The sequence below is a fragment of the Rhinopithecus bieti genome, unplaced genomic scaffold, assembly GCF_001698545.2.
Source record: "Rhinopithecus bieti isolate Rb0 unplaced genomic scaffold, ASM169854v2 scaffold_13400, whole genome shotgun sequence".
NCBI classification, from domain to species: domain Eukaryota; kingdom Metazoa; phylum Chordata; class Mammalia; order Primates; family Cercopithecidae; genus Rhinopithecus; species Rhinopithecus bieti.
The window spans coordinates 43,248-55,230 of record NW_016807991.1 but is presented as its reverse complement, the minus strand read 5'-3'; the positions used below and the strand labels follow the sequence as shown (position 1 = coordinate 55,230).

The 11,983-nt window shown below is 41.2% G+C and overlaps 1 protein-coding gene across 4 annotated transcripts in view; it reads left to right on the top strand.

Moving 5' to 3' along the window:
* The window catches only part of VEZF1 (vascular endothelial zinc finger 1), a 17,338-nt gene continuing 5,355 nt past the window's right edge, over positions 1-11,983 (top strand). The window contains exons 1-7 of one of the 4 annotated variants that reach the window (XM_017884869.1): positions 1-88; positions 2,015-2,140; positions 2,692-2,903; positions 4,777-5,471; positions 6,233-6,296; positions 7,356-7,557; positions 8,838-8,984. In XM_017884869.1, the coding sequence (XP_017740358.1) occupies positions 2,898-2,903; positions 4,777-5,471; positions 6,233-6,296; positions 7,356-7,557; positions 8,838-8,984 (1,114 nt within the window). In that variant the 5' untranslated portion in view covers positions 1-88; positions 2,015-2,140; positions 2,692-2,897. Of the gene's footprint in view, positions 89-239; positions 503-2,014; positions 2,141-2,691; positions 2,904-4,776; positions 5,472-6,232; positions 6,297-7,355; positions 7,558-8,837; positions 8,985-11,983 lie in introns of those variants that run through there. The other 3 variants (XM_017884870.1, XM_017884867.1, XM_017884866.1) reach the window with 3 other exon arrangements.

Below are 11,983 nucleotides of genomic sequence, written 5' to 3'. Positions count from 1 at the left end.
GAGGAGGCTCCCCGAGCGGGGGGAGTGGGGAGGAGGGGGGTCGGCCGCCGCAGCCATGGAGGCCAACTGGACCGCGTTCCTGTTCCAGGTACTGGGGGCCCCCCCGGGGGGGCACGGGGGGGACAGGGGGGCCGGGCCCCGGGCTGGCGGGCGGGCGGGCGCTCCTCCTCCCCTCCCTCCCGGCTCCGCTCTCCGGCCCGGCCTTAATCCCCCTTTGTTTTCCGCCCGCCCGCCCGCCCCGGCGGAGCGGGGCTGCTGAGGTGAAAGGAGGCGGCCTCACGGGGTGCGGGGGAGAGAGCAGGCCTCGGGGTGAACCCGGGTGCCCCCCAGCACACACACGCGCACACACACACTCACACACACCCTTCCCTCCCGCCCTGAAGGGGAAGGGAGGAGGCCGGTCGCTGTCACCACCCCGCGGCCCAGAGAAAGGAGGGCGCCGGGCCGCTGGATAGCGCGGGCTGCTGGGCCACTGCGTGCCGGCCGGGTCCGGCACGGTGGGGTGAGGAGGTCCCCAGGTCCTGCTCTGAGTCTCCTCCCGCCACTTCATCCATCTTTCGCTTGTTCTCTTTTCACCTCCCTCTTCTTTTTGTGTGTGTGCGTGCGTGTGTTGACTTTCTGACCCCCTCCCGTGTCCCCGCGAATAGCGGGTATCCCTATGTTCCCCGCCACTCCCCCTCACCGCCACCACCCCTCTCGTGTTTACCCAGTTGGGGGGGAGGATGTTGTGAGTGTTTATCCCCTCCCCAAACTTTTTCACTGGATTTACATTTTTTCTTTCCCAAGCCTCAGCCGAGCCTTGGCAGCTGACACCTTCTCTCTCTGTCCAGCTCTCCCGCCGTCCCATTGAGCCCGGGGAATCCCCCAGCCGGGCCGGCCCGGGGCGGGGGGAGCGGTGGGGGCCGGGACTCCTGGAGGCCCGACCTTCTCCCGAAGCGCTTTTCTTTCTCGGCCCACCTCGAACGTTTCCTCCAAGTGGAGAGAGCAAACAAAGTCCGCTTACAAAGCCCCCAGATGAGTCACTCTCTGGGATGTTGGTCTTCGCTTTTTTGCAAGAAACTTGAAAGTGACTGTAGCCGATCTGTTTTGGCAATTCTCTTGCCCGCCCACTTTAGATGGGGGACCCCTCTTTGGCAGATCTAGGCTGGAACTTATTTTTTTCCTACTCCTTTCTATTTGCAAACGAAGCATTTAGTGGGCAGTAGCGATGAGCTCACGGGGAAACTTCGGAACTGGAGGAGGTTAGGAAGCTCGTCACTTTTAAGTGCGTTCTTCCCGCCTCTCTGAGTTATTTTCCTTTGAATACTTGGTGAAATCCCAAACGCGTAGCTGGGGCGCTTGATACCTTTTGGAACTAACAGGAACGGATGCAGAATTTTCAAAAAATTATTCTCCCAGCCACTGGATTCATCCTAGTGGAGTTAATGTAGGGATTTGGATAATTCAGAAATTACCTATTGTGTAGACTGGCCTTTTGTTTTAAGACGTGTTTTTTCACGTATGGGCAATTTGATCTTTAAGTAGTTATGGAAATATATTTGGGCTTCTTAAAATTGAAAATACCCAACATTATGGAATTCATGAACTTCCCCCTTTTCTCATTCTGGTCAGTGTTGTTTTATTGTACTTTGATGAGCTTGCTAATGTGATAAACCAACTTGAAAATGCATTGGAAAAGAAATGATATATAACTAGCATGCATCCAGGTTGGTGTAAAGGTGGCAAATATTTTTCCCCAGAAAAAAGCTCAAATGGTCATTTTAAAATATGGGATTGATGGGCCACTGAAGGGATTTTCATGTGATTAAAAACCATATTAAGCATGGTATTTATACAGATTGGAAAAAAAAAAATTCTTCATGTAAAGGAAAACCCATAACGCATCTTTGGAAAGCTGGTTGAAAAATCTTTTGAAATACTTTTTTAAAAATAATTTTTTCCCCTGGATAAAACAAATGCCAAGCGTTTATTGATCAACTTTTAATTGGATTTTATATTATTTAATTTTTTTCAGCTATTAAAATCTTTTTTTCCACCTGATGGAGAAGTGTGAAAACAAATATTTGATCCTGGGCTTGGCAATGTGTGCAGTGAAATTTGTTGGAAAACTTAAAATTTAGAGCCGAGAGCAGTTGAATGGGTAAAGAGAATATTTCAGTCTTTTCTATGGAAAGGTATGAATAGACTTAATCAGTTCTGGTTTTAAGTAATTTTCACTGGGGATATGGAGTTAAGTTATCTTGTTTGTTTCCTGGAGCATCCTGTTGAATTTATATTTTAAAACAATTTAATACCGGCTTGCTTTCCAGATAACTTGGTGGAAAGTGAAAGCTATAGCTATTAAAATGTTTGATGGATGATTCTTCTAACAGGACATTCAAGATATGACTCACCGATGTTAATTTGTTCAGTAGAAAATCTTTTACCCTCTGGCACTGGAGATTTCATGGTGCCATATCCTACTACCCTGGGTGATGAAATAACATTTCTGTTTTGTTTCTTGCCAGCCCCAGGAAAAGGAAAGCTTGGGCAGGGTTAAAAAGCCTTGCAGTTGAAAGAGATGGGATATAAAATTAAAACTTTGGTTTGATAATGCTAGACAAATAAAACCTACCCAAAAGTTATATTTTAAAATAAATCACTTAACTGAAGGCTGGCCGTGGTTGTTATTTTACTCTGTCTCTCCCCCAGAGAACAAGTTGGGAAAACCCAGTTCCCCCTTAGAAGGCTTCATGTAGAAGTGTGGGGATCCTAGGAATCCTCAGAGAGTGATTCCTGTAGTGGTTCTACAGCATTTCACCCAAGAAGCAGGGACCTGGTGTGACCCTCGTGTGAGAGTGAGCTTCAGCAATGCTGTAAAAATACTTTATGTTGCCACAGACATCTGAATTGGTAAAATGGCAGTAAGTGCTTTTAGTACTCCATCGTACTAATGGTTGTTTAGAGTTGAAAAATGCCTCTAAATGCTATAAGTCTGAACTTTGTCCAGAAGATCTGCATTCCCTATTATCTGTTAGCCTTTGAAATTGTATATCTTCAGCTATCTTCAGTTATTAACTATTTGTATACTGTATGGAAACTTGAGTATCCTACAGCCAGGTTGGAAAAGGGATTATGACTGGAGTCCAAATTCTGTAAGTTCCTACTGATGTCACCTGGGTTGATAGACCCTTGCATTTACAGGAGCTTCACAAATTAGATTAAAAGCAGACTGTAATTTGCTAGGAGCAGTAAGTCCAGAAAGAGACTCATAAATAACCACATAATTTCTGAGAATGCTTCCAGGACTAAAAGGGTGATTACATCAAAATTATTAAATTGAAACTGAGAACTCTGGATACCACACCTCCTAATCATTTGGGGGAGACTAGTTCCAGGCTTAACTGTTATGCTGCCACCAAGTAAACATAGAGCAATGTGTGGTAGATGTTCTTACCCATCAGAGGAGGAGCTGTGAGTGAGTGTGTGTGTTTCTCCTTGTTTTTTCGTCCTTAATCAAGTTAGCTGTGGGACTTGTGGTTATAGAGTAAGAAGGGTAAATAACTGTCTAAAGTGTCTAAGATGATGGGATGGGCCCCTAGTAGGACATTGTATGCTTAAAATATTTGAAACTCCTCTTGAGTGCATGCATCCTATTAGGATTACAAAACTCAAAGCATAGGGGCTTGGGCTCACTGTCAAGAGTTTCAAAAATAATGTTGGTAAAGAACAACATATTAGGAAGAACTATTTCAGGAATTTTTTCCATCATTTCCTAAATGTTTATCAGTATGGAGAATTTTGAAAGTATCAGAACCAAGAGAGGAACTACTCGTAAATGCCAAGAACCTGATCCATGGTGAAATTTTGGTTTCAGTGCAGCCAAAAGAATTTACAGTGTGCAGCCTCCAGTTTTGGGAGTGGAGAAGCACATCATAACAGCAAATGTCTAATACTTTATTGAAACCTACAACTGCTGGAAGAAGATAAATATGAAAGGAATATAAGTGTTTATAGTTTGTTTTTCTCATTAGTCTGTCTTTGAGAGTTTGGGATTTGAACAGCTAGTGTTGCTGAAAGATGCAGTCTTCAGTATACAATTAGATAACCTGAGAAACAACTAACAGGTGCTTTGCTATGGGCTACCTTCACAGATGCCTTCCAGGTTGCTTAATAGCAGATTTTGTGTCAACCAAACCTTTTAGTAGTCAAGTGAAAACTTAAAGTTAACAACTAGCAAATGTGTTTAGAGAACTAGATTTCTTTCATCACTTAGCAACAGCCCCTTCCTCAATCCGAGTTTTCTAATAGGAAGACATGATGCTTTTCTTCTGGGTAATAGACAAATAGATGATTATGTTATTGTGTGTACATGAGTGTGTATGTGTGTGTTGCTGCAGTAAGGTACTATTAAATACTTAAATCTGGAGTTTTTTTTTGTTTTTTGTTTTTTTAATATGTTATTTAAACTTGGTTTCAGCACTGACAGACTCATGCAAACTGATTTCATCAGCTGGTCTGTCCCTTATGAACCAGGATAGTGTGTAGTTTAGTCAGCTGTTTAAAAGCAAGATCACTGTCAGCAACTTAGTTGCAAAAGTTTTGTGTCTGCACAGTGATTTTTCAATGCTTTGTATTGTGAGCTCTTAGAGTAACTAGGTGGTTGCTGGATTACCACTGCAGAGTAGCTGATAGGTTCTTTGACTGTTTCTTCTACTCTCTATTGTCTGGAGCATGTTGAATTTCGAAGGCCATTGTGAGAGGCTGAGTTTCTGAAGTGTAAATGTTTGGTTTTAGGCCCATGAAGCTTCCCATCACCAACAGCAGGCAGCACAGAACAGTTTGCTGCCCCTCCTGAGCTCTGCCGTGGAGCCCCCTGATCAGAAACCCTTGCTTCCAATACCAATAACTCAGAAACCTCAGGGTGCACCAGAAACATTAAAGGATGCCATTGGGATTAAAAAAGAAAAACCCAAAACTTCATTTGTGTGCACTTACTGCAGTAAAGCTTTCAGGGACAGCTATCACCTGAGGCGCCACGAATCCTGCCACACAGGGATCAAGTTGGTGTCCCGGCCAAAGAAAACCCCCACCACGGTGGTTCCCCTTATTTCTACCATCGCTGGGGACAGCAGCCGAACTTCGTTGGTCTCGACCATTGCAGGCATCTTGTCAACAGTCACTACATCTTCCTCGGGCACCAACCCTAGTAGCAGTGCCAGCACCACAGCTATGCCGGTGACCCAATCTGTCAAGAAACCCAGTAAGCCTGTCAAGAAGAACCATGCTTGTGAGATGTGTGGGAAGGCCTTCCGAGATGTGTACCATCTCAATCGGCACAAGCTCTCCCATTCAGATGAGAAGCCCTTCGAGTGTCCTATTTGTAATCAGCGCTTCAAGAGGAAGGACCGGATGACTTACCATGTGAGGTCTCATGAAGGAGGCATCACCAAACCTTATACTTGCAGTGTTTGTGGGAAAGGCTTCTCAAGGTACTGCAGTTTGCTTTGCTTTGCTTTGTTTCATTATGGTATCAGTGTACTTCAGTTTTGTCTCCATGTGATCGAGAATTTTTATGTGAGAACAGATGTGGACAGACCTGTGTTATTAGAGAAGATTGTGATAGATAAAGAAGTATTAACACCTTCAGGTCTAACCCCATTTTGATGTGATTGACAAGTGGTGACATAGTGATTAACCTGTTTTTTTCACTTAACAAGTGCCTCGGTGGACTCAGGCTTTCATTTGAAACATGAATACTTATCACTGCAAAACCACCAGTTTTCAGTTCAGTTGGGGCACTAGACATGAGGGTCACTGTGCAAATTAAAGTAACATTTCTTGGAAGTTGCTATGACCTTGGATGCTCTTAATTAAACTTTTAGACTTTTTTCATTTTTCTGAAAGCACCAACATTTCACTAATTTTCATTTTTAAAAGCTTTTAGAGTTAGTATAGTGGTAGCTGTTTCTGGCAGGTGTTAAGAGTAAAACTTCAGGTATTTTGTAATTGTAAAGAATCAAGACAATATGATCTGATGTTGACTAGGAGAGAAAATTAACAAGTAGAGGCCTAAGACTTTGTGTATGGTAAGAGAGGGAAGGAGACTTGCACTGGGGGAGGGAGGTTGGTAATTCTGCTAGCTTTCCGTAAAATGCACCCCCTCCCAATCTGCCAAGCATGTAAGCATCACATAAATAGCATTTCTCTGTGTGTTCGATTATATCTTCTGTTGAAACTCTCTTTTTCACAGGCCTGACCACTTAAGCTGTCATGTAAAACATGTCCATTCAACAGAAAGACCCTTCAAATGCCAAGTAAGAGTTAAAATGACTTATCCTTAGTGTAGCACTTATCTAGAAGGTCTGAACCAGTTCAATCTCACCAGTCTTGAATAGTCTTAAAATCACTGACCTGAGTAAATGTGGCCCATTTGACTTCGTTTTATAAAATATAACTGACAGCCTCAGTTTCTGTAAAGCAAGATCATTTAAAAATTTAAGTGTGTTGTTTTTGTTAAGCTATATTTCCCTTTCTTTGGGCAATAGTATTTTTTGTTAGGAAAAAAACGTTACAGTCTTGCAAAGGTGGTTGTGTATTTGAAATGAATAAAGGAATAAAGGGCTTTAATTTCTGGTTGATTATTGAAGTTTTTTTTTAACTGTAATAAGAGAAAATAATGAATTTTCTCCCAAATGTTATCACTTACCGGATTTTTGTCTGTTATTACCAAATTGGAGCACTTTCTAGTTGTTTAAAAATCCATTCCAGTTAATGATTTTATCTGATATCAGTTATAATAACGAAAAGATTAAGAATTTTGCTAAATCAAATGACTGTTTTAGGCATTGGTAATTCTAGTTTGTTGCTGAAAGTCTTTTAGTGCACCTTTCCGTTAAGTTTGTTAATGACTGATTTTATTAAGTAAATGATTTGAATTCTAAGAAAGATCTAATTGGAGGAAGGAAGCTAGTGTCATTGAGTGAGTGCCTGCTACGTATACGAGGCTCTTCTTAATCCACCAGTAATTTTGTGAGAGAGGTTATTATCCCCATTTTACAGATGAAGAAACCTTCAGATAGGTTAACCAACTTGTTCAACATTATGCTGTTTAGTAAATTGTGGAGCTCAACTTAAACCCAGGTTTAACTTACCCTAAAGCTTACATTTTTTGTGCTACTCTGTGTTGATGTATTTTCTTCCTTCAAAATGGAAGAGTCTAAAATTTATCAAGTGTTTTATTATGATTATGATTCTAGGTAACATATGCAATTAAAATTAAACTAGTTGTCAGCTTGCACATGTGGATAGGGTAATGCATAGAATATAACGTACTTTAAAATGAGTAGAACAGGATAGTCTATATTTAAAAAAAGTTTTCCTCCCTCATGCAGACATGCACTGCTGCCTTTGCCACCAAAGACAGACTGCGGACACACATGGTGCGCCACGAAGGCAAGGTATCATGTAACATCTGTGGGAAGCTCCTGAGTGCAGCATACATCACCAGCCACTTAAAGACTCATGGGCAGAGCCAAAGTATCAACTGTAATACATGTAAACAAGGCATCAGTAAAAGTAGGTGGTGCTTCAGATTTTATTTCTTTTATATTTCAGATTGGTGAAAAATGCATGTTTTCATAATGTATCAAAGGTATTAATATGTTTATATGTTTCCTCCTATTGCCAACATATGCAAACAGGCAACAATGGACAGAATATATTTGTGTCAGAACTATGCTTTACTTTCGTGTATGCAAACAGCATTGATAAGCTGCTAATAACCTTTAAGGTGAAAGCAGTGTTAATAAGCGTGCTTTTCAAACCCAAATCTGTAGAGAAATGAGATACCATATCCACTTGCAGGTTTAAATGTTTTGCTTGCCTTAAATTCAGAGCTGAAGATAGAATACTTGCATTTACCCAGGATTTTTCTTTTAAGATTGCCCTAACCACTAGAAGAAGGCATTTTCCTAATCCTTTATTCTATTATATATGTATTTTATTTCCTAATCCTTTATTCTATTATATATGTATTTTATGCAGCAGAAACTTCAAATTCTCAAAAAAATAGGTGGCCACAGGAGAATGGGGAAGAAAACTTAATGTGTATTAATCTATCCATTTTTGCTTCTTTGTAAGTACATCGGGTTTGTTATCTAGTGTGTTGTACTTTATAAGCATTCACTTCTTTTTTTTTTTTTTTTTGAGACGGAATCTTCGCACTGTTGCCCAGGCTGGAGTGCAATGGTACGATCCCGACTCACTGCAACCTCTGCCTTCCAGGTTCAAGCGAGTCTCCTGCCTTAGCCCCCCAAGTAACTGGGATTACAGGCACGCACCGCCATGCCCATCTACCTTTTTTGTATTTTCATAGAGACGTCATTTCACGGTGTTGCTCAGGCTAGTCTCGAACTCCTGAGCTCAGACAATCCATCTGCCTTGGCCTCCCAAAGTGCTAGGATTACAGACGTGAGCCACCGCACCCGACCTATAAACATGCACTTTTAGTGTACATTGTTGTGGTCCAGTAAAAAATATTTTGTTGAATGTTGATTAGTCCTATATTAATATTATCAAACTTCCATTTTTAAAGACATTTGGGTTTTTTTGGTGACACTTGGTTTTTTTTATAGCAAAGATTCCTTTTCTCTTTTATATTGTTTTTCGCTAATTCTCTAGACTTTTTAGTGCTTGTTTATTTTGACCAATGTAGACACAGCAACAGAAAAGATGCACTTACTAAGAGCTATCAGGTTAAATGGTTAAGATCACAGAAGCATGAGAAGTCAATTTGGAAAAAAAAAGGCAACAGTTTTACAGGTAAATACAGTGTTTTTGGTTTGTCTTTGTAATAGCATGCATGAGTGAAGAGACCAGTAACCAAAAGCAGCAGCAGCAGCAGCAACAACAACAACAACAACAACAACATGTGACAAGCTGGCCAGGAAAGCAGGTAGAAACACTGAGACTGTGGGAAGAAGCTGTTAAAGCAAGGAAGAAAGGTAAGGCACAGCTTCCAGTGTTGAAAATATGGCTAGAGAAGTGTTTTCATTTAGTATGCCAAGTGATCAAAGTAGAGAAGCCACAGTTTTAGGAAATCTAGCTTAATGGAAACATGGAAATAGTGCATGCTAGGAAATATCTGGTAAAGTATAGTTATTGGCAATAAAGTGTCCAGATAAGTTATTACTAGGAATTAAAAGTTCTCAGTACTTCTATCATGTTCTTTCTTTTGATTTACTTTTTGTTACAAACTTGGAGCCAAAATTGGTCCTTTGCTATGCCCAGAGTTGCATTTTTATTTTCAATTTGATGTCAATCTCCATGCATTGTGGGCCTTTTTTGTACCTTTCTAAAATATTCCCACTTTTAGAGGTGGATATCCTTGTGTGTACATAAGTTCATTTTCTTACAACTGTGCTATTTTTGCTCTTTAGTGTTCTTTTTCATTGTATTATTTATTACATGTTTCAGATTCTACAGTGTTGATGTCTTTTCTCTTGGTCACACTCTTAAATCTCCTTCAGTCCATCACTATGGCTGGCCTTAACATATCTAGTCTTCTGCTGCTGAGAATTTTACTGTAATTGCTTTAAAAATGTTAAATGATTTGCTTTTCTCTCATGTGTATATCTTCTAACAAATAAGTTGGAGTATCAGTTTTCAATGTACTTTTCAACTTACTAGTACAGCTTTGGCTTCTGGACTATTGTGCAGCCATTTCAAATGAATCATTTTGTCAATGTACCATGAGCCGAAGGGCAGATTTGTAAATTCCTTCTTCCTCCTCCACCTCTGTAGTGTCTTACTATGTTAAATGTTAAGGAATCCTCTATCTGTGGGCTATCTGTATGTAATTCCTTTTCTGTGTAGTTTCTTCTATCTTTTGCTTCTTTGCTTCGTGTAGCGTGGCCCTCAGAGTGATCCCTTCTGTTTTTTTTTTTTTTTAGACAGTCTCTCACTGTGTTGCCCAGGCTTGAGTGCAGTGGCGTGATCTCGGCTCACTGCAGCCTCCGCCTCCTTTGTGCCTCAGCCTCCCGAGTAGCCAGGACGACAGGTGTGTGCTACCACACCTGGCTAATTTTTGTATTTTCACTAGAGACAGGGTTTTGCCATGTTGGCCAGGCTGCTCTTGAACTCCTGATCTCAAGTGATCCACCCACCTCAGACTCCCAAAGTTCTGGGATTATAGGCATGAGCCACTACACCTGGCCAGAGTGATCTCTAAACCTCCTATACCTGGATAAAAATAAAAAGAATAGCATTCTTCTTTTTTTTTTTTTGAGATGGAGTTTCGCTCTTGTTGCCCAGGCTGGAGTGCAATGGCGTGATCTCGGCTCACCGCAACCTGTACCTCCTGGGTTCAAGTGATTCTCCTGCCTCAGCCTCCCAAGTAGCTGGGATTACAGGCATGTGCCACCATGCCCGGCTAATTTTGTGTTTTTAGTAGAGATAGGGTTTCTCCATGTTGGCCAGTCTGGTCTCAAATTCCCGACCACAGGTAATCCGCCCGCCTCGCCCTCCCGAAGTGCTGGGATTACAGGCATGAGCCACCGGGCTCAGTCAGCATTCTTTTTCATACATTTACTGGCATTGGAAGAAAAGAGTACAGCAGTCCATATAGGCTTTCCACCATTCCTCAGGTGCTGCTTGTTCCTAGCTTCCATTTGAAGATTTGTCATTATTTTAATAAAATGTTTTGGCCAGGTGTGATGGCTCACACCTATAATTCCAGCACTTCAGGAGGCCAAGGTGGGAGGATCACTTGAGGCCAGGAGTTTGAGACCAGCCTGGACAATATGGCAAGACCCCGTCTCTACAAAAACTCAAAAAAAAAAAAAATTTAGCCAGATGTGACAGTGCATATCTGTAGTCCCCACTACTCAGGAAGCTAAGGTGGGAAGGTCGCTTGAACCCAGGAGTTTGAGGCTGCAGTGAGCTACAATTGCATCACTGCACTCCAGCCTGGACAACAGATTGAGACCCCCATCTCAAAAAAAAAAAAAAACTTTTGTGTTAGAATGGGGAGAGGGGACTGGCAATGGGGAGGAAAAAGTGTAGTGCTATGATAATTGTATAGTGGGTTGAAAGTATATTATGAAGGGTATTTTACTTAGATAAGGAGTAAAAATGTTTAAGTCATAGTAAAAGGACACTTAGATTAAAAGAAAACACGGAGGAGGAGGTAAGGGGGTCAGCAAATAAGAGAGTAAAAATTCTTTGGTGAAAGCAGGCGGAGAATATCCTCAGCAATACTCCCAGCACCTTAAAGTGAATTGGTTTTCTCTCATTCTCTCTCTTGGTGTACTCCTCTATTTGGTATTGTATTTCAGTTTGCTTGCACAATAAGACTTGATTGTTTAGCTCATCTTCTGACTTCCATGAAACAAAATGTTATTGTATTCCCATTCATAGCGTGAATCTCTCTGGAAAAGACCACTGATGTTAGAAACCTCTGTATTCATATTAGTAAATGTCACATTTTAGGAAAGAGGAGACTCCTGACCTGAAAACCTAAACTTGAATTTACAGCATCCCTTTAAATATTAGGCCTAAATAAAGTAACATAAGTTTTCAAACCTGACTGACAATCATATCATCTGGGAAGCTTTTTAAAAATACACATTTCCCAAGTTCCATCTAAATTATCTAAATTTCACTATTGATTCTCCTGGAGTCCTTTTTTTTTTTTTTTGAAGTCCTCTAGATAGTTGATTTTAATAATCACCCAGGTTTGGGAATCCCTGATAGGGAGAATGGTGTATGCCAAAGTTACATTGTATTGCTCAAGTAAGGGCTGCTTGACTCAAGGGTCCCCCTGCGGTGATAAGACCTTCGTGGATCATATACAGATCTCTATCGTTTAGTTCAAGTATGTTTCTCCATTTTGACAGCCAAGTCACAGCTAGCCTACCCATCATTTTACTGCTGTTTTCTGGTGCTGAATTTTGTTGAGGGGTGGGTTGGGGGTGTTACCTTGAAGGGAAGTATTTTTTTTTTT